Source organism: Bombus pyrosoma, linkage group LG14 (genome assembly GCF_014825855.1).
Source record: "Bombus pyrosoma isolate SC7728 linkage group LG14, ASM1482585v1, whole genome shotgun sequence".
Lineage (NCBI taxonomy): Eukaryota > Metazoa > Arthropoda > Insecta > Hymenoptera > Apidae > Bombus > Bombus pyrosoma.
Genome location: NC_057783.1, coordinates 6,445,057 through 6,471,582, shown reverse-complemented (window position 1 = coordinate 6,471,582; position 26,526 = coordinate 6,445,057). Strand labels below are relative to the sequence as shown.

At 28.5% G+C, this 26,526-nt stretch overlaps 5 protein-coding genes across 14 annotated transcripts; 2 read left to right on the top strand and 3 right to left on the bottom strand.

Annotated features, from left to right (window-relative positions):
* Positions 1 to 108: 108 nt before the first annotated feature.
* Positions 109 to 3,813, bottom strand: LOC122575228 (lipoma-preferred partner homolog). 3 transcript variants are annotated; one of them, XM_043743910.1, is made up of 7 exons: positions 3,680 to 3,813; positions 3,267 to 3,543; positions 2,848 to 2,986; positions 2,179 to 2,662; positions 1,768 to 2,105; positions 1,279 to 1,694; positions 109 to 1,204 (listed from the first exon to the last, which is right to left on the bottom strand). In XM_043743910.1, the coding sequence occupies exons 3-7, from the start codon at positions 2,980 to 2,982 to the stop codon at positions 952 to 954; spliced, it is 1,626 nt and encodes a 541-aa protein (XP_043599845.1). In that variant the 5' UTR covers positions 2,983 to 2,986; positions 3,267 to 3,543; positions 3,680 to 3,813; the 3' UTR covers positions 109 to 951. The 3 variants fall into 3 exon arrangements, with proteins under 3 accessions (XP_043599845.1, XP_043599847.1, XP_043599846.1); XM_043743912.1 differs by having other exon boundaries at positions 2,179 to 2,638; XM_043743911.1 differs by lacking the exon at positions 3,680 to 3,813 and adding an exon at positions 3,625 to 3,641.
* On the top strand, positions 3,218 to 12,801 carry LOC122575227 (protein Malvolio). Of its 7 annotated transcripts, XR_006319364.1 has the most exons (13): positions 3,218 to 3,269; positions 8,392 to 8,588; positions 8,685 to 8,807; positions 8,907 to 9,133; positions 9,234 to 9,372; positions 9,446 to 9,601; positions 9,723 to 9,881; positions 9,971 to 10,021; positions 10,104 to 10,486; positions 10,563 to 10,773; positions 10,847 to 10,917; positions 11,839 to 11,961; positions 12,341 to 12,801. XR_006319364.1 is itself a non-coding variant. In XM_043743903.1 (12 exons), the coding sequence occupies exons 1-12, from the start codon at positions 3,233 to 3,235 to the stop codon at positions 12,405 to 12,407; spliced, it is 1,821 nt and encodes a 606-aa protein (XP_043599838.1). In that variant the 5' UTR covers positions 3,218 to 3,232; the 3' UTR covers positions 12,408 to 12,801. The 7 variants fall into 7 exon arrangements, 6 of the variants coding, with proteins under 6 accessions (XP_043599838.1, XP_043599842.1, XP_043599839.1 ...); XM_043743903.1 differs by lacking the exon at positions 11,839 to 11,961; XM_043743907.1 differs by lacking the exons at positions 3,218 to 3,269; positions 11,839 to 11,961 and adding an exon at positions 7,667 to 7,684.
* Positions 12,802 to 13,033: 232 nt separating this feature from the next.
* LOC122575229 (prostatic acid phosphatase-like) lies at positions 13,034 to 16,619 on the bottom strand. Its single transcript, XM_043743913.1, has 7 exons — positions 15,821 to 16,619; positions 15,502 to 15,600; positions 14,913 to 15,335; positions 14,706 to 14,829; positions 14,426 to 14,637; positions 14,175 to 14,355; positions 13,034 to 14,091 (listed from the first exon to the last, which is right to left on the bottom strand). Exons 1-7 carry the CDS (start codon positions 15,920 to 15,922, stop codon positions 13,967 to 13,969), a joined length of 1,266 nt encoding a protein of 421 aa, XP_043599848.1. The 5' UTR covers positions 15,923 to 16,619; the 3' UTR covers positions 13,034 to 13,966.
* A 142-nt stretch (positions 16,620 to 16,761) lies between these two features.
* LOC122575230 (acyl-CoA-binding domain-containing protein 5) lies at positions 16,762 to 20,429 on the bottom strand. Its single transcript, XM_043743914.1, has 6 exons — positions 20,131 to 20,429; positions 18,627 to 18,820; positions 18,386 to 18,548; positions 18,106 to 18,245; positions 17,667 to 18,017; positions 16,762 to 17,594 (listed from the first exon to the last, which is right to left on the bottom strand). The coding sequence occupies exons 1-6, from the start codon at positions 20,189 to 20,191 to the stop codon at positions 17,451 to 17,453; spliced, it is 1,053 nt and encodes a 350-aa protein (XP_043599849.1). The 5' UTR covers positions 20,192 to 20,429; the 3' UTR covers positions 16,762 to 17,450.
* A 1,510-nt stretch (positions 20,430 to 21,939) lies between these two features.
* LOC122575231 lies at positions 21,940 to 23,846 on the top strand. 2 transcript variants are annotated; one of them, XM_043743916.1, is made up of 6 exons: positions 21,940 to 22,086; positions 22,202 to 22,313; positions 22,607 to 22,831; positions 22,948 to 23,108; positions 23,191 to 23,381; positions 23,473 to 23,846. In XM_043743916.1, the coding sequence occupies exons 3-6, from the start codon at positions 22,629 to 22,631 to the stop codon at positions 23,749 to 23,751; spliced, it is 834 nt and encodes a 277-aa protein (XP_043599851.1). In that variant the 5' UTR covers positions 21,940 to 22,086; positions 22,202 to 22,313; positions 22,607 to 22,628; the 3' UTR covers positions 23,752 to 23,846. The 2 variants fall into 2 exon arrangements, with proteins under 2 accessions (XP_043599851.1, XP_043599850.1); XM_043743915.1 differs by having other exon boundaries at positions 22,202 to 22,456.
* Positions 23,847 to 26,526: the final 2,680 nt, after the last annotated feature.

Sequence of the window (26,526 nt, the reverse complement as noted above, 5' to 3'; positions counted from 1 at the left end):
ATATTGTATTTGTGTATTTACCTTTCTCGTTTAGTTCATTTACTTTTTCATTCTTTCCAAAATAAGAAATAATTGAACTAATGAAGAATAATTAAAGATCACGCGTTGTTTTTAAATATAATCGATATTTTATTCAATATTTATTACAAATACATTTTATAATTAAGTTCTATTTGCTTTCTTAATCTTTCCACTTGCTAAATAGATAATATAATTTAAGGTATTTGCACTAATACATTGTATTAATTCTATCGTATCACATGATTTATCATAAAGTGGAAATCTAAATACATAACGGATCCAATATATCGGAATAAACATTTTGTATATTCTAGATCAATAGAAAGAAGCATATAAATTGCATAATCTCTACTTCGCATTATTGACGTTATGAGAATATAGTCACAGATAAATCTAACATTGCTCTTAATATTAGGAATTGAATACCTTGTCTTAATAATATATGCAATACCTGACTAAATCACATTATAGACAATAATTATACTTATTACAAGAAATCAATCCTGACTACAATATACGTGCTCATAATTTAGATTTTTTTGTTAAATATTATTTGACAATATAATTCTTAGATATTTTTGAAATTTCATATATGGCAGTGTAAAGGCAGTAACATTAATCCAGTTCTGAAATTTTTTCAAACCTGTCTAATCTGAGACAATAATACATACAGATATATACCATCTCTAAAATATAAATCTTTTAAAAAGGTATAGAAATATTATGAATATTTAACGTAATTCATCTCGAAGTATCAAATAATGAAAAATCTACTCATATACAATTATCAAAATGGCTTCAATTAAAAAGTTCCTTAAAAACATATTAAATGTCGGATGTCTTATAGAAACTTATCTCTAAATATAAAAATTCATAAAACGGCAACTGTAAATATAACAATCTAATATATCGTTTCAATGATCATGCCATTTATAATTCAGTCGTCATATGAGATGTTAATGCTTGCACACGAGTAGCATTACAGCTTTTGCATAACACATGATCATCCAAAGGATAGCATCCACGTCCCTCGGAATCAGAGGATAAAACCAATCCACAATCCTCGCATTTGTAACACTGAATATGAAAACTACGATCTAGTGCTACAACGCGCACAGTTTCCTCTTGTCCTGGTTCTGGCATAATCGGTAATTTACAAACGCAACAACGAGGTGCAAATTTTCTGTAATATAAAAACATTCATTTTTATACTTTGTAAAATTAATTGTTTTATTTGGTCAACCAAATGCTACTTACTTGTGGAAACATTCTATACAATGAATCTGATTTGTAGCGTCTACCGTAAATGGTATACCATCCAAACTTTGCCCGCAAACAACACATGTAAAACAGGATGGATGATAAGGTTTACCTGTGGCTCTTAATATTCTATCGAGTATTGGTCTAGTGCAAACGCAGCACTTTTCCAAAGTATTCAAATAATCTTCCTCGCAATAGGGTTTGTTTTCCAGTGAATAGAAGGGTTTACCTTGTAGGTTAACCTTACAAACATAACAACAGAAGCAGTCAATATGGAAAACCTTATCCATCGCGGAACAACCTGTACCCTCGCCTTCAACTTTGCGACCACACTGGGCACAAATCCCATATATATCACTGTCTTCAGCGTTATCTTCCATTCCTTGAACTAACAGATCAGTCAAAACGTCCACCTGAAACAAAAATAAATTTTTTGGAGAAATATTTTTTTACAATGAAGGAATTAATATAATAATTTTGACATACTTCCTTAACTGGAGAGACCTTTCCTTGGGGCTGAGTAGATGTAGCAGATCCATAACCAGAGTACATGGAATAATTGCAAGATAATTGTGACGGTGGTCTAGGATTAATTGGTTCGTATATAGATTCATATGTAGAACTGGATTGTGAACTTGGACCATAAATATCATTTGGGTAATTGTCAGGTGGAAAATCAGTTTGATAAGTAGCGCGTCTAAGTTCGCTATAACTAGATGACACAGGACTTGGCGGAGGGGGTAATTCTTCCGGTGGTGGTGGGAAGGAACTACCCGGCACACATGGAACATATTCTGAAGGTTCTGGTGGTGGTGGTAAGTCATCTGTAATATAATAATTACTTGATTTAGTAAACTAATAAAAATTACTTTTGATTACATTCTCCATATATCTGACCATTATTGAGTGCAGAAGGAATGTTACAATATGTATTTTCTGGTTTAGAATTCCATTGAATATTGCTGTAGATGATGTCTTTTTCAGTTTTAGCTGTCTTATTAACTGGTATAGATATTGGAGGATCTATATTACTATATACGATATTTCTTGTTGATCTTGAGTGATCTTCAACTGGAACTTGAGGAGCAGGCATATTACCAATATTTGAATAATGATTCTTTTCATCATATCCATATTTTGGTTCAAATTTCTCATCTGATTGGTGCACATAAAAATTCTCATTGTTCTGATAGTTTTTAGGAACATCTTTTCCATTCGCAGTGGATGGTAATGAAAAGTCATTTTTCTCTATATTTAGTGGCACATATGGTGAAGGAGAATTCACATATAAATTTGATGATTTTTCATTTTGGCCAGAATTATTAAGTACTGTACTATATGATGGCACTGATGCAGCCTTTATAGTATAACTTTGTGGTATCTGGAAAGTATTTTACCCCATTAAATTCTGTATAACAAAATGATCTAAATAAATTTTATTTTGCTAATTTTACCATTGATGTTTCCATATAATAATGGAACAGTCATGGAAAGGGAGTCATAGTTATAAAATATTGTTAGTGAAAAAATTACATATTTATTATTATATTCATATGATCTACTGACCTGTGGTTGTGATTTTTTTGGTTTCGGAGGTACAGCTGGTCCCACTTTTTTCCCAGACTTGATGGTTTTAATGCCATCGCCATGATTAATTTGTAAATTTGCAATTTGCTGTTCTAAATTACTAACGTTAGACATTTCCCTGAAAATATCAACAGCATATAAATTTTTAACTTTTTTGTTTCTACATTATAGAATATGGATTCTATACTACACATTTACAAATTCGATAAGAATCAATTTAAAGGAAAAACAATATATTTAAAAAATACATATTGTATCTATATTCAAGCTAGTGAAATAATACTACTGAAGAACGTTATCGTAAAAAATTATCAGTTGGAAATTATATCTGTCAAGTAGAAGTATAATATTACCTGTCTACAAAATGGAGCTTATACCATTAAAAAAGTCATTATTACCTGGTAAGTTAATGAATCGTATACTCCCTCCAAATTCGTCGTTTTTAAGTCTTCTTCTGATATCAAAATCGTGCAATTTTTGGATTTTTCGGAGTTGCCAGATATATTTTGTGCTCAACCGTAACACAACTGAATGGCTGACTCATAAATCCCTTATCTTATTGCTTTAAAAATTCCTTTACGATGACTTTTCCATACATATAGTCTTAGCCATAGTTCTCTTTCACTCTTATGGCACGACATTCAACCAATAATCAGGATACAGTTGAGATGATTACTGTTTAAACAAAAAAGGAATCGTCGGCAATTTTCTATATGTACGGACCAGCTGGCCAATAATTTTTTATGCAATTATTACTTTCTGAACGAATCTGAATGTTTAAAATATCAACATTACTTCCAAAAAATCTTACCACGCCTTAAATCGTATGTCACAATACTGCACATTGTCACATAGACTAATTAAATTAAAAAAAATATACATTGAGTATTATTGTCATAAGTGTATATGATGACGCATATTTAGCACTAGGGATTTTGATTTTAAGTATTCGATATTTATGACTTTAAGAATTCAAATTATGTATATCATTTCTATTTGTCATTTGCGATATGAATAATTTTCTATTTAATTTAGCATAATTAATTGAGATTAAGATCGTTCTTCTTTTTGGTTTCATTTGATTTTTTTATATTAATATTTTTCAAATAAAAATAGCTCAATAACATAGGTTAGTATTGCGCGCCACTTTTAAAGGTATATTTTCGATACGATACAATTTCTTTCTTTAATTGTATAATGGTAACAAAGTAATCGAAATGCAATTTTTGGTTTATTTAATTCTCTAATGTACTACTATGCTAGAATTTTAATGTTAACCTAGAATTGTTATCCTTGGTTTATAGATAACCGCAATAATTTATATTAGAACACGTTATATTAAAACATATATAAATAAATATATATATACATATAATCTATAATAAAGTATATATATATACTTTATTTTTATTTAATATTGCATACTTTACGCGATAGAAAGAATCATTAATAATTTTTATTGTGTCAAATATAAAACATTAAACAAGAGTAAAATACTTTAAAAATTGATATTCTACTGCAACAATGTCAGTTGAAGCTTACATTTGATTTTGCAATCCTTTTGTTCAATACTGTGCGTTTTATAAGCTAATAATTCCACAGTTGAAAACGCGTTTTATCGTATAATAAAATTTTGCAACACACGTGGAAAATCTAAAGAAATAGTTGAAAAATTTATCTTAATTACCACAATGAGCCAATAGACTGTAAAAACAGTTGAGTATCGTGCCCTTAAATATTACTGCTCTAGTTTCCCATTTTTACAACTTTTTTCACGGAACATTAAAATAGTTGTGACATTGCATAACGTAGAACAAAAGGTTGTCTACCATTGTTATGATCATTTCAATTTACAATTGGGTCAAGGGAATGGCGTTATTTTTTTAACAAGCTAACGCGTGGTAACAAAAGATATTTTTCTCAGAGATTACGATTCTTAATGATCGCGTATACTGATAATGTCGATAATTTAATGAATAGATATTGAGAAAATAATGTTTACATCAATGTATATCGTTTTCATTAAATTGAGATTAATAAGTGTAAATCAGTATTGTGTTTTAAATACTAAATCACGATATTGAGATGTACATTTATCGAAATTTGCTTAGAATCTCTTATCTGTCTATCTTAAACGTGTGTTATGTTCATTGATATATCTATTACCTTCATCCATAATATTGTGATTTTATTGAAATTTTCGTAGAATCTCTTACATGTTTATCATTTGTTATTATTTATATTAATTATCATTTGTTATAATTAAAACAAATCAGAATTGCGAATTCACAATTGCTAGCACTTTTGTGGTGATTTGATGAATAGTCAAAAGAGTTAATTATAGATTACAAGTGTTAGATAATTACAGCAGTAACTGTTAGGAAACGTTCATCGTGTACCAGTGACGTTAGTCAAGTTAAAAAACGTTAAGAGAAAGAAAAAAAGAAGAATTTAGAAATCAGAATTCTTGTAAGAAATTATTCTAATTTTACCAAAGGAAGTGATCTATATTTATATGTATAGAGATATCAAACATTTATTTCAAAACGGATTTACCGCGTTGCTCAATTGGAATAATATTTACTACAGTAATTTCCTATCTAATAGGACAGATAATATTGCAGTTAATCGTAATATGAAATTACGTAGGATCAGAAAATATAAATAAAGCAAAACTTTTCTATTCGTTTGATATTAAATTTTCCTTATTCGTTGGGTTTACCACGGTGATTCACGTAGGAATAGGAAATATTGACGGATTGTCTCCGATAATTTATGCGTTGTTCATTGTCTACGGCTATTCTTATTTTAGTAAATAGGAAATACGATCGAAGATGTATACTGAATTTATTCGTTAAAAGACCTTCATCGTTTTCATACGTAACTACTTGACAATCGAGAAATTACAATTCGGAAAGGTATTTCACTAAGTGGGCTTATATGTATATATCATATAATTCTTGATTACTACCGATTGACCGCCTTCTGATATCTAACACAAACATTTGCTTGATATTTCAAGTTAAATATTTGGATTGAAGTGTCCTCAATATATGCCGTAGCCAATCTTACATATAACAATCTTATGTAATGTTAATATCTCACATTCTTGCGAAATTTGGATATCATTAAGATTGTTTAAAGAAATGTTTTCGCCTACCGATTTTCACAATAAAAGAAACGCGTTTTGGAAGCGAGCAAGGAACTCTTAGCTTATCTAATCGTGCTTGATTAAATTTCGTATCAAGTTACGTGAGAAGTTACAGGAATATAGATTACGTTGTTTTTGTTAGAGTATTAATTAGAAGAGTTAATATACACTAATCATATCACTTAATCAGGATTTTCTTCTTTATCGAAGAAAAAAATTTTCATTTTTCGATCTTTGTCATCGATTTATTTACTTATAATGACTACGAAAAATATTGGCAGGTAGCTAGATTTTCCAGGCATTTTTGGTCAGGTTTTATGTTTCATTTTTATAATATCAAATTTTTGTATTCGCATAAAAGTATTATTATTATTATTTTATTTTGTCAGCCCAACGGCCTTAAAAATAAAACTTGGTTGGTTGAAAGTACTACCAAATGACATGATATTTAATATTCTTAGATTTAATTAATTAGTATGTGAATGCTATAATAAATATTACTCCAAACAATGGTAATAACTGTATATTTATAAATATTTTATACAATGAATACTTATTGGAATCAATATAGATCCACATTATCGTAAATTAGTACGTATTGTAATCGATAAAGATTTATCAAAAGAACTTAGATCCTAATCAAATCTCCAATGCAAAAGAATGTTTCCATTTTCTCTTATCAGAGAAGCGACGAAATAAATCGAAACTAAAGCTATGATTACAATAGGTACGTGTTTTGATGCCCTATCATTTTAACAAATACATTATAGAGAATTTTTGAGTATAATATGCATCAATGTATACAATGTATACATCTCGGTTACCAAATGTTTTACTTACTAGAATGATGAATCTATTATAACCATAGCTTAATACAGATCCAATCTCTATCCAATCTTATAGACTTCCTTCCCAACAAATGCTTTCGATTTGATTTAACAATTATCAAATTAATCCAATAAAGATTTACTGTAATAACATAATTAGATGCAATAAGCACTCCTCAATAAGGTTGATTAAAGGATTAAAGTTATTTGTGATTGAAATGGTCACTTAGCTGACTTAGAAACTGGATTTAAATCTTAGTCGAATAAAGCAAGTGATAAAAGACATTCGTCTCCAGTTGATAGTTGAAAGAATAGAATCTGTTTTTCTTCGAGCTTCTACAATTCGAAAAATATTAACCCATATACAAAATTTTTAATTTTTGTTTGTTAAAACTTTAATAAGAAGAAACCTTAATAATCCGAATTTTATCTTTTTCCTCAAGTGATTGCTCAAATTCAAGTACTTCTTAAAGATAAGAAGACAATACATATAGTAAATGAAGATAGAGGAATGAAAAGATGAAGGAAGTATCGAGAAAATGAATGACTTTGATGGCGTAAATACGAATTCATAGAAGCTTGGAGTTGCTTAAATACTCATTACATATTAATGATAACGAAAGATGTCATGTAAGGGTTATAGTAATCAACTGTTACGATATATCTCCTGGGGAAGTCCTATAATCTTATACGACTGCATGTATTTCTTTGTACTGTGGCAGTAATAAATTCTCTGTGCATACATATGTGTATTCCTATTGTTAGTCACTGACACTGATGTTTCGGGCATCCCCGCTAACATCATATTTGTAATATTTTATGCAGAGAAGGGGAACATGTAAGAAAGATGGCTGTATGTTGTATGTCTCGTTCTCGTTACTCTCGTTCATTTGCTTGGTCGTTGTCGCAATATTCTCAAATCTCGCAATAGTTAGTGACTGTCAGGCTGTAGGTGAATAGTGATCACTAGTGCCTATTGTAGTGATCTCACTTGGCTAATATTTACGTGCCTGGTGTACTGTGTACTGTGCGTTTTTACTTCAGTTCTGTTTCTCTTTTAGTTATAGCGTACTTTCTTTCTTTTTTTAATTTTATGGGAATGTGACGTTCTATTTATTTTTATATTTATCCAAATATTTTTAGTAGTGATAAAAAATATTTATGTTTATTTCTATATTTCATTAATTTGTCTTATGTTATACTTAATTCCTGTATTTCTGTATTTCTGTATTTCACATATTTCATTAAAATATTTCATTCGTATTTGATGAAGTTTGAATACGTATTGCATTCAATAAGACACTATTTCAATCTTTTATTGCATTGATCATCACGGTAATTAAATTATTCAATTTAGACGGTGATTGAAGTTAATTTTTATATAATCCGGTTTATTTTAATACTATTTTTATGAAATAATACCGCAATATTGTAATAATACTATAATATTGAATACTTCTAAATATATGTTTAAATATATGAATATGTTTAAATTGGTATCTCAAATAATATTAAAATATGTAACAAATTAGTAACTTTTTTCAGAGGGATCTTATCAATATACCATGCAGAATAGTTACATTATCGAGCCTCAGAATGATTCAGTATTCGCAACAGCATCTCATGTACATCAGGAGGAAATGCAGAATAATAAGAGAGCAAATGAAAATACCTGCTTGACACCCAATAACAATCAGACGTACTTTGCTGATGAAAAAGTTCACATACCAGAAACAGAAAATGTAGTATATATTGGTACCAATGGAGCTTAAAATAATTAATTTTTTACGTTAATATGTGGATTTTTAACTGTATCCATCCTAATTTGGTTTTTGCAGGGTTTCTTTAGTTTTAGAAAATTATGGGCTTTCACAGGTCCTGGATTCTTAATGTCCATAGCTTATTTAGATCCTGGAAATATTGAATCTGATTTGCAATCTGGCGTAGCTGCCAAATATAAGGTATTTTTTTAGTTATTCCATTCATTGCTTATTTAACTTTACATGTATGGTTTTCATTTCTTTTTATTTTTTAAATTTATTTATGCTCTTTTTTGTTAGTTATTATGGGTATTGTTAAGTGCAACCATTCTTGGTCTTATTATGCAAAGATTAAGTGCAAGGCTTGGTGTGGTAACAGGTTTGCATTTAGCAGAAATGTGTTACAGACAATATAAAAAAGTACCCAGAATGATTTTATGGATAATGATAGAAATAGCCATAATTGGCAGTGACATGCAAGAAGTAATAGGGACAGCTATTGCTTTATCTTTATTAACAAATAAAGTGTAAGTTATGAAATTCTCTTAATTTTTTGATGTCATCTATTCTTGTTCCTTTTATGTAAGCTGTTATTCATAAATAATGTATGTATCTAATTTGATTTAGGATTCCTATATGGGGTGGTGTTCTTATTACGATAGTTGACACTTTTACATTTTTATTATTGGACAAATATGGCTTAAGGAAATTAGAACTCTTTTTTGGATTTCTTATTACAGTAATGGCTGTCACATTTGGATATGAGGTAAAATAAATAAATAAATACATATATGTGTATACATGTGAATGAAAATGATTTTATTATTTCTATATTTTAGTACGTTGTTTCTGCTCCACCTCAAAATGAAGTGATAAGTGGAATGTTTATACCTTGGTATAAAGATTATGATAGAAATATGTTGTTACAAGCTGTAGGAATTGTTGGCGCAGTTATCATGCCACATAACTTATATCTTCACAGTGCTCTTGTTAAAGTAAGGAAAGAACAAAGAGTATAAGTAATCTTTTTTATGAAATTGAAGAAGTAGGCATTCTGATGTATTAAATATTTGCCAGGTGTTAAATAAATACTATAATATAATCTATAATTTCTAGTCAAGAGACATTGACCGTAAAGAATCCAAAAAAGTGAATGAGGCAAATATGTATTACTTCATTGAGGCATGCATTGCACTTCTGGTATCTTTTATAATTAACGTATTTGTTGTCGCGGTGTTTGCGGATGGTCTTTTTAACAAGACTAGTTTAGAAGTTGTGAGTATAATAATTAAGAATTCTAAATGATATTTTGCAGTGTAATTATCTTATACAATATATTTCATACTCGTTTCTTTATATTTTAGTACAATCTGTGTGAGGCTAACAATTATACCATAGGAATGGATACATTTAAGGTAAAAACCAAATTAGTTTAATACGAATTTGTTTACCTAAAAATTTTAGCTTTCTTATTATATCTTATTTTATTAATTACAGAAAGAGAATACAACCATCTCAGTAGACCTTAACAAAGGTGGCATATTTTTGGGCTGTGCTTTTGGTGCAGCAGCAATGTATATTTGGGCTGTCGGTATTTTTGCTGCTGGCCAATCTTCCACGATGACAGGAACGTATGCCGGACAATTTGCAATGGAAGGATTTTTAAATCTTCAGTGGGCTCGTTGGAAGCGAGTACTTTTTACGCGAATGATCGCTATCATTCCAACCTTCCTTGTCGCATTCTTTAGTGACATCGATAATTTAACTGGCATGAATGATATTTTGAACGCAATTATGACTCTTCAGTTACCTTTTGCAACCCTGCCAACGATAGCATTTACCAGTAGTCCTAAAATTATGGGTACATTTCGAAACGGATTGTATGTTTCATGTTTTTAATTTTATAGTTGAAATTTTTTAGGTTCATACGACTTTATACATACTTTTATATTTCAGAACTAATAAAATTGTTGCGACAGCATTATCCGCTGTTGTAATAGCTATAAATATATATTTTGTAATAAATACTGTTCAAGATGATTTGCCACATCACTGGGCAGTAATAGTTGCAATTACAATATATTCTATTTTATATCTTCTATTTTGTCTTTATTTGACCATTCATATGGCTGTGAGTATGGGCGCGACTTCTCTTGGTAACCATTGGGTATGTACGCTATTAAGTAGGATGATTGATTTTTAACTATTACCAATCATTTTATTATTAACTTTTGTTACAGTTCGTAAAAAGATATATTGGAAGTCCTGTAAGTACAACACTTGGATTATCAAATCCTGCAATATATGCAAGGTAAGAATTGTATAGATTTTATGTATAACAAGATTTTGTTAGTTAATTTAGTTAATTGTTTTGTAATACTTACTACCTAAATATGACAAAAATTGCTATTTCCATTTATATGATTTACATATATTTTATTTAGCAAAGTAATATAACAAAGTACGCATTTTGTGCCTAAATATATAGTAAATAACAATAAATGTACTGATAAATTATTTTTATAAAAATTGTGAAAATAATTGTTAGTCGATATAATGCGTTTTTAAATAGTAAAAAGATCCAAGTAATATTCATAATATGATATTTTAATCTTACGTTTTTTTAATGGATTATAATAATTTTGCATGTATATCATGAATTGCTCTCATGCTTAAGAATAGTTTGCTCATTAGTACATCACAATAGTCATAAAGTTTATCAAAGTAATAAACATTAGGCCACAAAATCTGTTCAATATAGTATATTTGAAACTTTAATACGTTTATGTAACGTTATCTGTAACTGACTGCTACATGAAATTAATCATATTGTTCAATTTTAAGATTCGAATGTGCGTGTATATATGCGGACATCACGAAATTATGGTTATGGTTATACACTGAACAGAAAACGTTTTATTTGCAGACTTGTATGCTTTATTAACATTGTATACATTTTGTAATAAATACTAACAAACGTGTAACGCAAATTGTGTGCTTGTGTGTTTTTATTGCATCACTTCGTATTTTTTAATAAGATATTTAAATACATTTTTTACATTTTTGATATATTAAATGTGAAATCAATTTGTATCTCATAGTCAGAAGAAGGAAAAATTTGTTTTAATATTTGCACAAAACGTACTTTTCTTATACTCATCACAATCTTCTAAATATTCAATGTATTACATATAGTTAAGATCTCGAAAATTATTCCTTTTTACATTCATAGTTTCTTCAATACGTCAGAAACATCATTAAGACCATAATCGAGTTTACATCATGAATCTACATCTAACTACTTAAAACCATATTTCAAAAGTTGCGTCTTCATCTGTCTTCAACTTTATACATGGTATGTACTTTATATTAGATCTATTTTTTTAATATACAAAGTTTTTATAACTGGTAACTAGGGTAAAAGTTAAAAATAGAATTATAATGATAATATAGAAGACTTCTTTCAAATACTTTTATATTCAGGGTTTTACACTATCATTGTAATCGTATTTGTTATAATTATGTTAATAATCTGTTTTATCACGTGAATGATTAACTTATTTTTGCATGCGCATTTTTAACCAATGCAAGTGCGAGCTTATAATAGTAAGATTTTCAAAATTTCTTAATAAAAGGTAAGAAATTTTTATAAGTTTTTATTTCATTTAAGTAAAATTTTGACGTTAGTTTGTTGACTTTTTTTATTAAATACATAAAACTATGTGATGTTTTAGGTCTAATCCGGCATTTAACATCCAAGAAAATTGGTCTGAAAGCTTTAACTCGATACCGGAATACTGATATGACAAATAAAACGTGGTAAATAGTATTCAATACTCATGGGTTGCATTCTCATAGAGTTAGCATCATAGATTTTAAGATTTTATAGAATTGAAAATGATAACTTCCTATAAAATATACTCACCAAATTGTTTTCTAAAATTAGGGTTTTAACATGTAAAATAAGCAAAGCTCGTTAATAGCAGAAAAATACGTGATGATCGTATATTTGTATATATATATATATATATATAATTTTATTAAATAAATTAAAGTCATATATATTGTATATAAAAGAGGCTTGTACAAAATATAATAAAAATTAAAAATCTTAATATGTAAATGATATGTAAACTATAGGGATTATGATATCTAAAAAAGAGAATTAATAAAAGTGCTAAAGTGATGATTAAAATATGTAATTTAATGTCATGTCATTTATATGTGTGTTTTGCGATTGTATGTGTTTAATACTTAACACGTATACGACATCGATACGAGAATCAGTTGTTGAATATCCGCTGTTGAGGACGGGCAACACGCGCTATGTAGAAGCAAGTATGAGATATTCTTATATTTCATGTTATGACCTACAAATTATCTAGAGGAAGATATGTATTCGTTTAAAATACCAGTAAACGATCGTATTTTTTTACAATACTTGATTTATTCATGTTTAAATCTCACAAAAATAATTTTAATAAGATACAATTCATATTTGTAAAATAGTTCAGTTTAAGAAAATCAAATTTTTGGATTACTATCAAGTAAAATGTTTCTTTTCCGCCTTAAATATTATCCTTCCTCTATTTTGGAAAAATTTAATTTGTCTTGTAATTTCTCATTTAAAAAATACGTTTCAAATATACTTCTATATAAACGATATTATAAAAATGTAATAACGATGTAGTTGAATATACTTTTTCTGTTTAGAAGTGTAATGTTTTAATTGTTTCAACTTAATGGAGTATGACTAGATATTCTTTCAAATATCGCAGATAAATATTATCCCTATATTTTACACCAAATTGTTTAGTATCAAATAAAAACTAAGATACCCTGAGTTAATAAACCGTATTCCAGAATTTATTACTTTCTAATCGTCATTTATTAATAAAAAGTATTTTTAATATCTCAATTTTTTCTGAATTAATTCGTAGTCTATTTACGGTCATCACAGATAATTTTTTTATTCATATTATGCATAAAACTCAGTTTAAATAAAAGTTATTGAGAATCTTATACCCTTTTATCAAACTATTAAAAATCATTATAGCAGTCTTTGTTTTCAATAGTTCATACATATAAATAATAATGTTTTTTTTATCGATCAAATCAAACGATTATATTTGCATTGAATCTGTCTGATTATAAACTGAAATATTTTATCAACAAATAAATTTAAAAATTATCACTAATAAAACATTATAAAATATAGAACATTTTTTCATAATACATACTTAATGTAAAATCAAATAAGAATTTACCATTTATCTTATTTTTTGTTAATTATCAAATTATAAAAACATTGAATATCACGACGAAAGCGATACGTCAATTTTTCATAGTATTATATTCAATTATATAGGCTCCGTTGTCAATCGAAGATAATATTGATTATGTTCCCGTTTATAATGCCAATAAATAAAGACAATTATAGATAAAATTAATAAAACTAACATCAATATAGAAGATGTCAGTATTGCTGGAACAAAACAAGGATTAAATGAGAAAGTAATCCTTACTTTAGTATATAAAAAATACATTTATATTGTAGTAGAAATTTACCAATAATTGCTGTTGTATTCATATTATATCCAAGTTGTTCCCGCTCTATTGCACATTCTTTTTCCCAATCTGTGGGTACAACATCTTTTGTTAGTGCAATAAATTGATTTAATGGACACATTGTAATACAACCGGGAAGTGTTAAAAGTTGTGGTTCTTCACTAGTATTTTTATATGATATCTAGAACAATATATTTAATCAACAATCTTATATCATGATTTCCAGTCTAATTATTATTTTAAGCACTTACCGTTACAAAATACTGGTCTTTTAAATTTACTCTTAATTCTATTAAAATTGTAGCAGTATATGGTGGGCAATGTGGTTCAAAAACATTCAGAGTCATTAGCATATTGGCAATAGTTTCATCATGAGCACTATACATCCATACTTTTCTATCAGGTACTAAGGCATTTTTCGACTTTTTTTCCATGTGGTCTATCATTTCTCCAAGTAATGTTCCTATGTTTTATATTTCCCAAATTATACATGGCCTAAATTTTTTACATAACAAAATGAATATTACTTACCCGATTTTAGTCTCTGAAGTATTTTATTATAGGCGTTAATTGTAAAACTTTTTACAACAATTGGCATAAGTTTATCTGGATATACTGACTTTGTCCATTCTGGTAATGTTTTGTTATAAAGACTCTGTAATAAGTTTAGAGTATATGAGATATATAAAAATACTTATTATCAAGTGAGAAGTACAGAATGACAGTAACACAGTTTACCTCAATAAATAATGTATCATAAAGTAGTTTAACAGATAAAAGAGATGAAATTTTATTTCCTGTTTTCCCTGTAAGGTATGCATACAATCTCTTATTTTCTTTATTAATTTTTTGTATTTCTGGAGAATTAAGAACTTTTTCCAGCTCGTAATCATATCTAGAACAATATTTTCTTGCAGCCAAAACATTATCTTTGTCTTCAGGAATAGTATGCACTGGAATAGGCATCCATTTGATATTACTCCATACTTGTTTACCAACTGGAGGATAAAGTCCAGCAAGATGTGATTCAGCTGACATTAAGGTACGATCTACATCTGTACTTTGAATATAAATATCATATGGTGAATATAGGTCACTTAGTAGATGTGAATAGCGTTTGCGGATCCAACGACCAAGTAGTAAATGTTGATATTTTCCAATCTGATATAACAGATATATATGAGTGAGGACTTAAATATTTTGAAATTAAAAAGATTTTAAAATCAAACAAAAATTTGCAACAACATTAAATGCAACAAAATTAATATAATAAAGAAAAGATCATTAAATAATTAAGCTATATATATGATAATTAAGAATTACATACATCTGTTAATTGGCCATATGGGACTTGCCACAAACTTTCATTGTTATAAGGATCATTCGGATATGGTCTTATGGGTGTTCTATCTCCATGTCTGTATAACTGTAAAATAGATTATAATTTTTAATAAACAACGATAATGATTATTATTATAATTAAGATGGTTATAATATCTAATTCATATTGCTTTATGAAGAAAATAAATTCCATATACATAAATAATAAATTAATTTCATAATAAATACATTTCAATAATACGAATAATCAAAATATAAAATATAAACATTATTTTCATTTTTTGAAAAAGCATACTTTAACTTACAACATTTGCGAAAACGACAGTTCCAAAATCTGTATTTTGAGCATGTGACAAATCCATAACAAAAAGAGCCAGAATTATTGAAACAAACACATTCTTTTTCATATTTTCAATATGTATGATTCACACTTTCGAACTTCTAATAAGAGGCTTCACGTAGAAAATTGAATAAGACAACAATCTATTGATTACTGCAACCTGTGGAATACTCTAAACTCTAAATGTTCCAACGTCTGTTATTACGACTCATACGTTACTTTCGTCAGAAGTTGTATGAGTCAAATATATAAAATGCAAATCAAGTGATTTATCGTTGCTACCAATATCGGTTCCTAACCCAACCATTCTTTGTTCGCATTGTATTGAAATAAGAACAAGGTTATTTATACAGTGGTACTCATATTAGAGAATGTTTAAACTTATTCTATTTCATTTTACTCATTTAAGATATCGATGCCCATAAAAATTTTAGATTTTTGATATGTAAAACATGAAACAAAATTTTAATGACATAACGATGAAAATTGAATAAAACAACAATTGAACAAGATAATTTGTAATTATGAATACTCATTAATTATGCTTTATCTCCCGATATTTTGAAAGAAAATTATATAATCGAAACATAAAGTAATTACAAGCAATTTGTATTAACCATTATCTGTTATAATATACTCATTCCAAACTAAAATTTTATATAACATTTTACTTTAAAAGACAAACTTATTTGAGAATTATAATCTATAAAGGTATACTGTTAGAAACAAAAATCTTTTTTTAACAAAATTTATTTTAGATAAATCAATTAGGTACAATTGAAGAAATGTAAAATACGGGTTATAGTACCTTACTTGTTTTACTAAAATTGTACAAAATGAAAAATATTACAAAAAGACCATTGTTATTATGATAATTGCATTGGTTAATAAAATATTTCTAAAAAATAATTACAAGTAATAATTATTAGAAATACAAGTAAAAATTATACATTTTTATACAATATTTGTACACGATTTTGTCATATATCTGTTCTCAATTTAAAATTAACTAAAAAAAGTGAAGAGAGTACTTTATAATATTATTTAAAAAGTGATACTATCCTAAGTAAATTATAATTTCTGTTAAAAAAGCTGTAAATTTCAATAAACTCTATCTTTTTTTGTGTACAATATAAAATTTGTATATAATCTTTCTTTCTATATTACAATATATGAATACACATTACTATTTATGATACATATAAATTATCTTAAGTAAATATATATAATATGTATATTCAGTTAATCCATTGATTTTTAACATATAAACATATAGAGAGCAATCAAACTCTCTTCAATTCTCTCATGTTTAAAATAAATAAACTTTTCTGTATAATCACTGTACATACATTTATATGTGAACAGTTGATAGAGTAAATTTTTAAAGTTTTGCCCAACTGATTACGTCTTCAAATGTAATCTGTATGAATCAAGAATCACATAGCAGTTTTGGCCATATACATATTTAGATTGTAGAAATATACTTGAACTGTCTTAAAAAATGTCTATATTACTTGAATTCAACACTGATTTGAATTCATCTAACAGTAAATAGTGGAATATATTTCGAGTGATGTAATATGGTAATGTTTAAATCACAGCCTTCGCTGACGATAACGTTGTGTTAAAGAAATCAAAAATTGCGCTATGAACGGCCATACGATTAAGATAGTGAATAATCGCGGTGAACACTCTGGTAAAGGCCACCATTTTGGGTATGAAGTTGCTGCAGGCTGCTTCTACAAAAATGATATACCATTGAAAGAAATAGAAATATGATAAAAATGTCGTCTTATCGTATTTACACATACTATTGAAGGCGCCAATGCCTGTAATGTTTGACCTTCTAAACTGCGCACTCTGGCCGTTATTCTGTCTAAATCTCTTTGTAAGTTTTGCATAGTTATAGCTATTTGATTGAAAAATTCGTCGTTAGATTTTTCATCTTTTTTAACACGTTGTTTACTTTTTTCTTGCTTATTTTCTGTTAGTGGTTCTGCATAGCCATTTGTATTAGTGTATCCATTAATTAATTCTGAAGAGTTCTCTTTTTGAGTAACTAACTCATTAACTTTATCAGTAGAAACATTTAAACCATTAACCATTTTTTGAGTAACATTAGTGGTTTTTGTTATGTCTTTTGGTAATCGTTCTGGAGCTGACTATGAATAAGAAGAAACAATTTCAGTTATAAGTTGGAAATAAAAGTATGTCCAATACTGTGTTCTGTTTATAATACCAGTAGCTTACTTCGACAGTATCTATAAATTCGTCTTCGCCGTCGGTATCTAGTGGACTTGCACTATGGCTAGTAGCTGGGCTGGTTTCTAAACTACTTGCAATGTGCCGAGTCATGTTACAACCTCTATGTGGTGATGTTTCTCTTGATGCTGTATAAGAAAAACTTATTAATAGAATTAATTTGTTTTAAACTTGTCCATTCTTTGATTGTTAGCATCGAATATGTTCATTGTTAATAAATTATCAGATCAACAAATGAAAAATAAAGTATATATTTACAAATACAAACCTAGGGGAGAACCAGATAATGGCATTCCAGGTTGTGAGCGCATACGTTCTAACACAGGACCAAGAAGTAATTCTAAATCTTCAGGTGGGACACTTTCACAAAATGAATCTAAACTGTCTAGAAAATTAGCCACTTTGTCTGTATAAGACATTGTTTCTACAATCTATTAAATTATAAATAAGTATTAAATTATTGTTACTTTATGACATTCAATAAAATTATAATAGTTTCTACAATCAACCTTTTTTAATTCTTCTACATAGTTATTCATAGCTTCTGTTCTACTCATATTGCCCAAGCGTGTCCAAGCTTCCCATTTTGCTTTTCTAACCACTTCCCAGAATGCTGGTTTTGGTTGTTGACATGATCCTTCTGTTGCTTGTTTGTAATATGCATAAAAACGTAGCATAACTTCATTGCTAGGTTGATATGCACCTGAAACATAATACATTATCAACAATATGATTATTAATATAACTTTATTAGTCTGTAATTTTAGTTTCATATAAAATTATAATATTCATATTTCCTGCATTTAATGTAAAAAAATTTGTTTCTTCACTGTTATTGAAATTAATTGCAAGGTGAATGACTTGATAACATTTTTATTGTATGACCTTTGGTCAAAAAATTAAGAGTTAATGTGAAAATTTACTCATGAATTAATTATCATTAATCATAAAAAAATATAGAGATATTAAATAAATCCTTGTAACATTATACATTATTAAGTTCAATTAATAAAGAATTAAATACTTAATTTTTTAAACAAATATTTATTACTTTTTTAACACAAAATTTATGTGATTAATAAATGAAAAAAGTTGATGATACAGCTTTGGACAATTATAAGTATATTTGTAATTTATTCATGAAGGATATTCTAGTTTCAAACATAAACTGCAATTTATCCATTCTACTCTGTTAGAAAGTGAAATGAGAACACTCACACATGCACTTGTAATAAATGGAAAGTATGTATACATATTTATGAATTTAATCATAAATATTTATGATTTAATGATAAAAATGTACGTTCGAGATAATATCAAAATCTAATCTTTTACTTGCATAAAAGCAAAGAAAATTTCTTTTTTACAAAGGTTATATTTATAAATTACGTGCAAAAAAAGATTCAAATTTATTCTTTTAACAATTACAAAAATTTATGTGACATACTTAATGCAATTTTTACCAGTAAATAAATGTAAACATACTGTTTGTTATATAATGTAGATCACATACAAATAAAAAACGCTTATTATTATTCTATTTTGTATCTAATTACAAATACTCGGGAGCATAAAATTAACGAGAACACACTTCAATAATTTTGAAATTTAATATGTTAGAACATTATTAATAATCTGAATACATTGAAGAACGATATGAAACAATGTTTTCGTTTTCAGTCTCAACGAAATAGATATGTAAATACATGATTGCACGAACTTCGTACGACTTCTTCACGTTTTCGCATAAAAACTAAATCTCATAAATGTATTTGCTGCTAATTAAAAAAACCAGTTTAACAAGTTTCGTACAATTGAAAAAAATGCTGGGAAAGAAAAAAAGAGTATAACATAATAAGTTTCATATCAATGTCATAGAACGCTTTGCATTAAATATAATAAAACAATGATGTAGAGACAATGATACGATTAAGTACATCATTTAAAAGCATCGACAACTCGAAGAATGATATTAATTATCATAATTCATTTTGAATGTCTTAGAAAATTTACCATTCTTTGGTAAATTCCTGATCACATTAACAGCCGCCTGAAACTGTTCTTCCGTCGTCATGGCAAGATCCGCAATCTTTGAACGGATAAATATTCACACTCACTTTGTTATAACCTTATTTTTTTTGTTAATTATTAACCACCTTTCAATGATTCGAAGTATTTGTTTTCGATGTAACAAGCTAAAAAACTAACTTGATGTTTTCTAAATTAAATGGACAATTAAGTTAAAAACAAGGCATACAACGAATGACAGATCACCGATTGATGACTGGCGATCGTCCAGTGATCATATACGCATGATGGCGCATGCGCGTTAAATGATCGTCGACCAAAGTTTAACCCCTTCCTTTTCGCTGTTTGCCACCGCCAATCGTCCCCACCAGACCATCACCAATGTACCAATTGCCTTTGGAATGTCACGAAGGTAGAGTGTATGTGATTTTCCAACGTGGTGATATCAAAGTAACGTGTAAAATGTCCTAAAAGTCCTTACTTTTACTTAACTTTGCATAACATTTGAACCAGTGAATCGTCTTAAAAACTTACATTTTTGGATTCTACACATTGGAAAGTAAAAGATCCAGAAGGCAATAATATTTTAATAATATTTTATCTCCTACAGTAAAGTTCATCCCCTAATAATAAATTTTCACTGTAGAGATAAATTGCCATAAAACAAATTGTTTAAATAATTTACATAAAATAAGTTATTTATTTGTAATGTGCATGATAATTTCAGATTTAGATGTTAGTTCTCATCTATCCTTAATTAATAAGAATTTCCCTTTTTTCTATATGTATTTCTTATCAATTGCAAACAAAATAAATATTTGTATATGAATATTTCTTGAAATGGTTTTGTTTACCTTTAAGTATATTAATCTGTAGATGTTACAAACATCAATGCTAAAATACATGTATTTATTATTATAATTAGAATTATAGCAAATTGTAGAGTAATAATAAATTAATAGTGGATTGTTGTATGAATATATTATATATAACTATGTGCAAATGGAGACATAAAAATATATGTTTGTACTATATGTAATAAATTTTGTTAGTAAATACATAAAACATTTATTGCTATAAAATTGTTAGAAAAATGTGTCACTAACATGGAATAAAGCTATTTTACAGTATAAGAATAAATTAAAACTAAATACATTTCTGTTTATCTTTTGCAAAGATAAGTGTGTACATAAGTGTCCATTTATGTACAAATATGTCACATATTATCCATTTTATGTACACATAATGAAACTATTCATATGTGTATGAATGTATACTATTATATTTTATGTAGTTATTAGAATAACATTATAGGATTATATAATGTATAAATATCCAAAAAGTATCGAATAATATATAGGTGATGCAATAAATACAAATTCAAATACAAATACATGAATGGGTACGATGTTTCATATACAACTATTGTTTTAAATATAACACAAACTTCTCATACACAAAGTTCCCATAAGAAATCAACAATTAAAAATGTATACAATAATCTTTTGTAAACATTTAATTTTATTACTATGTAACAAAAAATAATATTCTTTTTGGCTATTATATCTTTTTACGTTATATATTTTATATTTTTATAAATTAGTAAATCGTTTTAAAATAAAAAAATAAAATAAAATAAAAAATTACAATTTTATATGCTTATTACACCAAAATACCTTGTACTTTAAAGTCTTATAAAAATCTAGAAACTCTATAATTTGATTCTTAGCAATTTCTTTATATCAGTAAGTACTGTAGAAAAAAATATACAAATCTTGGTTTCGATATTTTTAGGATAAAGACCATTTTCACTGAAGTTGAGCATGTAAAGATACCACTTCGTCTTTACTAAATAATTCCATTTCCATTATATACACAAAGAATTCTACTAAATACTGACAACATTTCTATGTTGTCTAAATGTTGTCTAGAGGAAGTATGGTAATTATATTAATAAGAATATATATCATTATTTGGTAATTATATTAATAAAAACATATATCATTGTTATCTTGAAGCATACTTACTTTTCTATTTTTGTGGTGTGTTTTTGTAGTAATGCAATACATTTTTGAACGAGGTAAGCGGAAGCCGAGACATGTTAATGTTGATCTGTGCGGACCAATCAGATGATGGATAGAAGCAATATGGCATCAAAATAAAGCGAGGTTCTACCAGAAGTTTCACATAGTCACAGCGATAATTACAATTTTTGAACCAGTAGACTTTTCGTCTGAAAACTTGCATTGTCAGAACCTATATATAGAAAGCTATAAGATTGCAAAGTGTCAATAATTTATTGGTCTCTAAAGTAAATTTTAATCTTTATATAAATGAATATTGAGAAATTTATATTTTATACATGAATTTATCGTAAAGAATATCTGTTTTTAAGCAAACTCGTACTACAGTTAATCAATATATGTTCTGCAAAAGGTATCATTCGTATTTTATTTTATAGATTGAACTTTCCTAAGGTGGAAATGGCTTCAATCAGTCGTGGCCGCGGCCGTGGATGGGCTTTAAATGATAAGAACTCATTACCAAAACCAGGAGGATCGTTATATGCTGATAATATGATTTATACGAATCTTTTTAATCTTATAAACCGTGTGAATAATAAAAACATACAACAAGTAATTGAAGATATCGCAAAACTGATTAATGAGAATAAGGAAAACCTAAAGTAATATTGCAAAATAGAATATTTTGTTTATATATATATATATATATATCTGCAAAGTATTTATTTTAAGTCATTTATGTTACTTGATCATTCTAATTGATTTTAACTGGTTGCAGGAAGATATTCAATAAACTTTACTCATATGCATTAGACAATATTGACTTTGGGATGAAATTGCAACTTGTATGCGATAATTCTGAAATTATGAATATATATGATTCCAAAGATGCAACTTTACATAAGTATTTAGTGAACCAATATCAGGAAGATTATGAAAGTAGATATCGCTACGCATATTTTAAATTAAAAGCTTGTGAAGGTTAAATTATATGCTTCCTAATGTCATTTTTAATTTTTAGGGAGGAAAGATTTGAAGCAAGAAAATGAAGCTCAATTTTATAACCGTGTTATCTTGTTTTCTAAATTCTTAAGTTGTATTAAACATACAATGAAGGGCTATTATCGTAAACTTTATTATGCAATTATAGATTATTTGGAAATGATGCTAGAAACAACTTCACCGATTGATGTCCAATTTTTTACACAACAAGTATGTATTTAAAGTCTATTGTTTTAATATTTTATCCTTTAATTTTATATTTCTGTTTAATGGTTTAATTATTATGATATTATGTTTTCAGCTTATTGTACATGGACAAGTCCTCAGTACCATTTGTCACAACAAACTGAAAGATTTAATGATCATTGCAAGACAAGTCTTGCTCAAGGAAGATCTACCTCTCAGATCTCGACAATTTTTAATGTATGCAGTAGATTTAGAGAATAGGAATTTTCGTCAATTGCCTAAAAATCTGCAGAAATTTTATATGTCGCAATTTAGTGAAAATTTTATAGATAAGGATAAATGTATTGTTGATTTCCTAACAAATATGAATTTAAAAGATGGTAATTGCAAATGAGAATTTTACACAAGGAAATATCAGCCTTGATTTTGGAGGACAACTTTATAGTCATGTGATAAAATATTTATTAAAAATATAAATATGATGATTAATTTTAGACTATCATTTTTCAACAAACAAATTAAAAAAGCAGAAGCTTTAGTTTACGTCTGCAAATAATGAAGGTTTAAGAGCGATTCGAGGTTAGGAGCGACAGATAAAGTTGTAAAGTAAAGAGAAATTTAACTAAATATACGTAAAAAGCTGATGTAAAAGTTAATAAATATAAGCTAACAGGTACTGATATAATAAGACTGGTTATATATGGTTTCTATCTCAATTAGCTTTTAAATGTACTAAACATTTATTTGAAAAATAGTTGCATAATATTGTTGATGTAACTTTGATGTTTTAAAATTTTCCTGATGAAGACTATATGTATTTCTTTTTATGTTACATTATTTATTTATATTAGATTATTAGATTATATTATTTATTATATTATATTAAATTATAGATTATAAATAACAAACATTAAACAACCAGTACTGTATTCGTGTTGTAAATTAATTACAGTGTAAGCATAAAATTCCTAACAATATAATTTTTGTGATTAGTACAAAAATCGAACAAAGTACATGCAAAGTTTTCACGATATGAACTTTCACACGTTCGCGGGGAGACGCGATCTCGCAGAAGCGCGCCAACGGGAGTCGTAAATTCCCGTTACGATTGACTAATCGACACCACGAATCGTATTTCTTGTGGGATAATAAGGGTGATTAATTGAATATAATGCTGCGATTAACAGGTTATTATGTATATTTAAACGATCCAACAACTTCGGTGTTATACAAGAATGAATGTTTGAACGCACAACGACGAGTGAGTACGACCTGAGACTCTTTTCGTATCGTTGCGTCGAGATGATGGAGACTGTTCTTTGATTGACCCAAGACTGACTGAAGACTCACTGGAGACTCACTGGAGACTCACTGGAGATTCACTGGAGACTGACAGACGATTCACTGGAAAAACTGGAGATAGACTGGAGACTGACTGAACTGCTCTATGGTGTCTCGGAGGAAAGTTCGGTGTGGGTGTGCCCTTTGACCGAAGAACGCGGTATCGTTGTTCACACTTTTTGTCCAGGAAGTGAGGGTAACGATCCGTGATGCCGATTGGTTATGACCCACTTTGATGAAAAAGGATATGAAGAAGTCTCCTACCAACGTAGAGCGGGGGGTGACTTTGTTCCTGAGGAAAAAACAGACTTTTTCGATGGACATATGTTCGTTTTTCCCATCCGGTGACTGTCCGCTTTCTCCGTGCTTTTTAACCCTGAGCGCCTAATAAACCCAAGGACTTTTCCAAGACCCAGCCATAAACCGAAAATACTTATAGGATTAGCAAATTCTTCAAGACAAGCAGTTTGACTGGCAAATATGTGTGAAAACAAGAAGTTAAAAGTTAACGTTTTATGGTGGGTTCTTGGGTTTATTGAGGATCGGGAAGACTGTAGTTTGGCCATTGGCTGCTAGGTAGTGACGTAACACGATATTTACTAGTAAAAAGTTCTGCCCGAGCAGCCGAGCTAAACGGACGTGTGAAACAGTGCTTCAGTGAAAGTGCGACAAATGGGGAAAACAAAGGACTAACGACAGCGCCCATCGCCAAACGGTCGAAAATACAAAATGCAACAGCAAATACCACCAATAAAAATAACAAATAAAGGAGAAACATACTTCATAAACAAAACTACGGATTTAATAAATCTAAATCAAACAATAAACGATGATCAGGATTGCTCAGCTACAAATGAAATAGAAATGGAATGAATGACGAGAAGAATAATATCAACAATGAACTGGTGTCACGCCATGATGAAAGCTGGAAGGTGGTAACTTCCAATAAAAAACGAAAAATAACAACAAACACAAACTTTAGGAGAGCTGCAGAAAGAGAAAAATAACAATGGCTACAAGAAATCACTCTCCGAAACTCTTTCAGCGCACTGCCAGAAGAGAAAGAAACAGATCCAACCGAAAAACCAATAACCCGCATCGCCAAACCACCACCAATTTACATAGACGCTCAAATAATAGACCCTCTCATCGAACTACTAAACAACACGGCAGGAAATAAAAACTATAGTATAAAACAATTAAAACAGGACCAAGTAAAAGTACAAACTAACAACCCAGAATCTTTTAGAAAAGTGACAAAAGCACTAAAAGAAAAAAACGCCGGGTATCACACTTACCAGCTCAAAACTGACAAAAGTTACAAAGCAGTAATAAGAGGATTACATCCAAAAATAAATACAAGCAACATATGCGAGGAATTAGCTAAAATGGTATGATACCAAACAACCATTACCTCTATTTATAATTGAACTTGAACCCAAAAACAATAACAAAGAAATTTTTGAAAAAAGTTCTAAACACAATAATAACAGTGGAGCCACCTAGACACAAAAAAGACATACTGCAATGCATACGGTGTCAGCAATTTGGACACACAAAAAATTACTGCAACAGAAACCCGGCGTGTGTCAAATGCGCAGAAAATACTATTTTCAAAAATACTAGAAGAAATAATATACGCCCGCCTAAAACCAATAATTGAGAAGGAAAAATTAATACCAGATCACCAATTTGGATTCAGAAACAAACACTCCACGATAGAGCAAATGCACAGGCTCATCAATGAAATAGTACTAGCATTAGAAAACAAACAATACTGTACAGCTCTCTTTATGGACATCGAGAAAGCATTTGACAAAATAAACCA

Excerpts from the sequence above, each read along its gene's own strand:
- LOC122575228 (XM_043743910.1), bottom strand. The coding sequence starts at position 2,982 with ATGTCTAACGTTAGTAATTTAGAACAGCAAATTGCAAATTTACAAATT. Across the intron at positions 2,663-2,847 it reads CAAAAAAATCACAACCACAG|ATACCACAAAGTTATACTAT; the intron begins GTCAGTAGATCA and ends AATACTTTCCAG. Across the intron at positions 1,205-1,278 it reads TGTATAGAATGTTTCCACAA|AAAATTTGCACCTCGTTGTT; the intron begins GTAAGTAGCATT and ends TTTATATTACAG.
- LOC122575229 (XM_043743913.1), bottom strand. The coding sequence starts at position 15,922 with ATGAAAAAGAATGTGTTTGTTTCAATAATTCTGGCTCTTTTTGTTATG. Across the intron at positions 14,830-14,912 it reads ATGATACATTATTTATTGAG|AGTCTTTATAACAAAACATT; the intron begins GTAAACTGTGTT and ends AACTTATTACAG. Across the intron at positions 14,638-14,705 it reads ACTTCAGAGACTAAAATCGG|GAACATTACTTGGAGAAATG; the intron begins GTAAGTAATATT and ends TATAAAACATAG.
- LOC122575227 (XM_043743903.1), top strand. The coding sequence starts at position 3,233 with ATGGAGCTTATACCATTAAAAAAGTCATTATTACCTG. Across the intron at positions 9,134-9,233 it reads TCTTTATTAACAAATAAAGT|GATTCCTATATGGGGTGGTG; the intron begins GTAAGTTATGAA and ends AATTTGATTTAG. Across the intron at positions 9,602-9,722 it reads TTCACAGTGCTCTTGTTAAA|TCAAGAGACATTGACCGTAA; the intron begins GTAAGGAAAGAA and ends TATAATTTCTAG.
- LOC122575231 (XM_043743916.1), top strand. The coding sequence starts at position 22,629 with ATGGCTTCAATCAGTCGTGGCCGCGGCCGTGGATGGGCTTTAAATGAT. Across the intron at positions 23,109-23,190 it reads ATATCAGGAAGATTATGAAA|GGAGGAAAGATTTGAAGCAA; the intron begins GTAGATATCGCT and ends TTTAATTTTTAG. Across the intron at positions 23,382-23,472 it reads TCCAATTTTTTACACAACAA|CTTATTGTACATGGACAAGT; the intron begins GTATGTATTTAA and ends TTATGTTTTCAG.
- LOC122575230 (XM_043743914.1), bottom strand. The coding sequence starts at position 20,191 with ATGACGACGGAAGAACAGTTTCAGGCGGCTGTTAATGTGATCAGGAAT. Across the intron at positions 18,821-20,130 it reads CAGGAATTTACCAAAGAATG|GTGCATATCAACCTAGCAAT; the intron begins GTAAATTTTCTA and ends ATTATGTTTCAG. Across the intron at positions 18,018-18,105 it reads AATTTATAGATACTGTCGAA|TCAGCTCCAGAACGATTACC; the intron begins GTAAGCTACTGG and ends TCTTATTCATAG.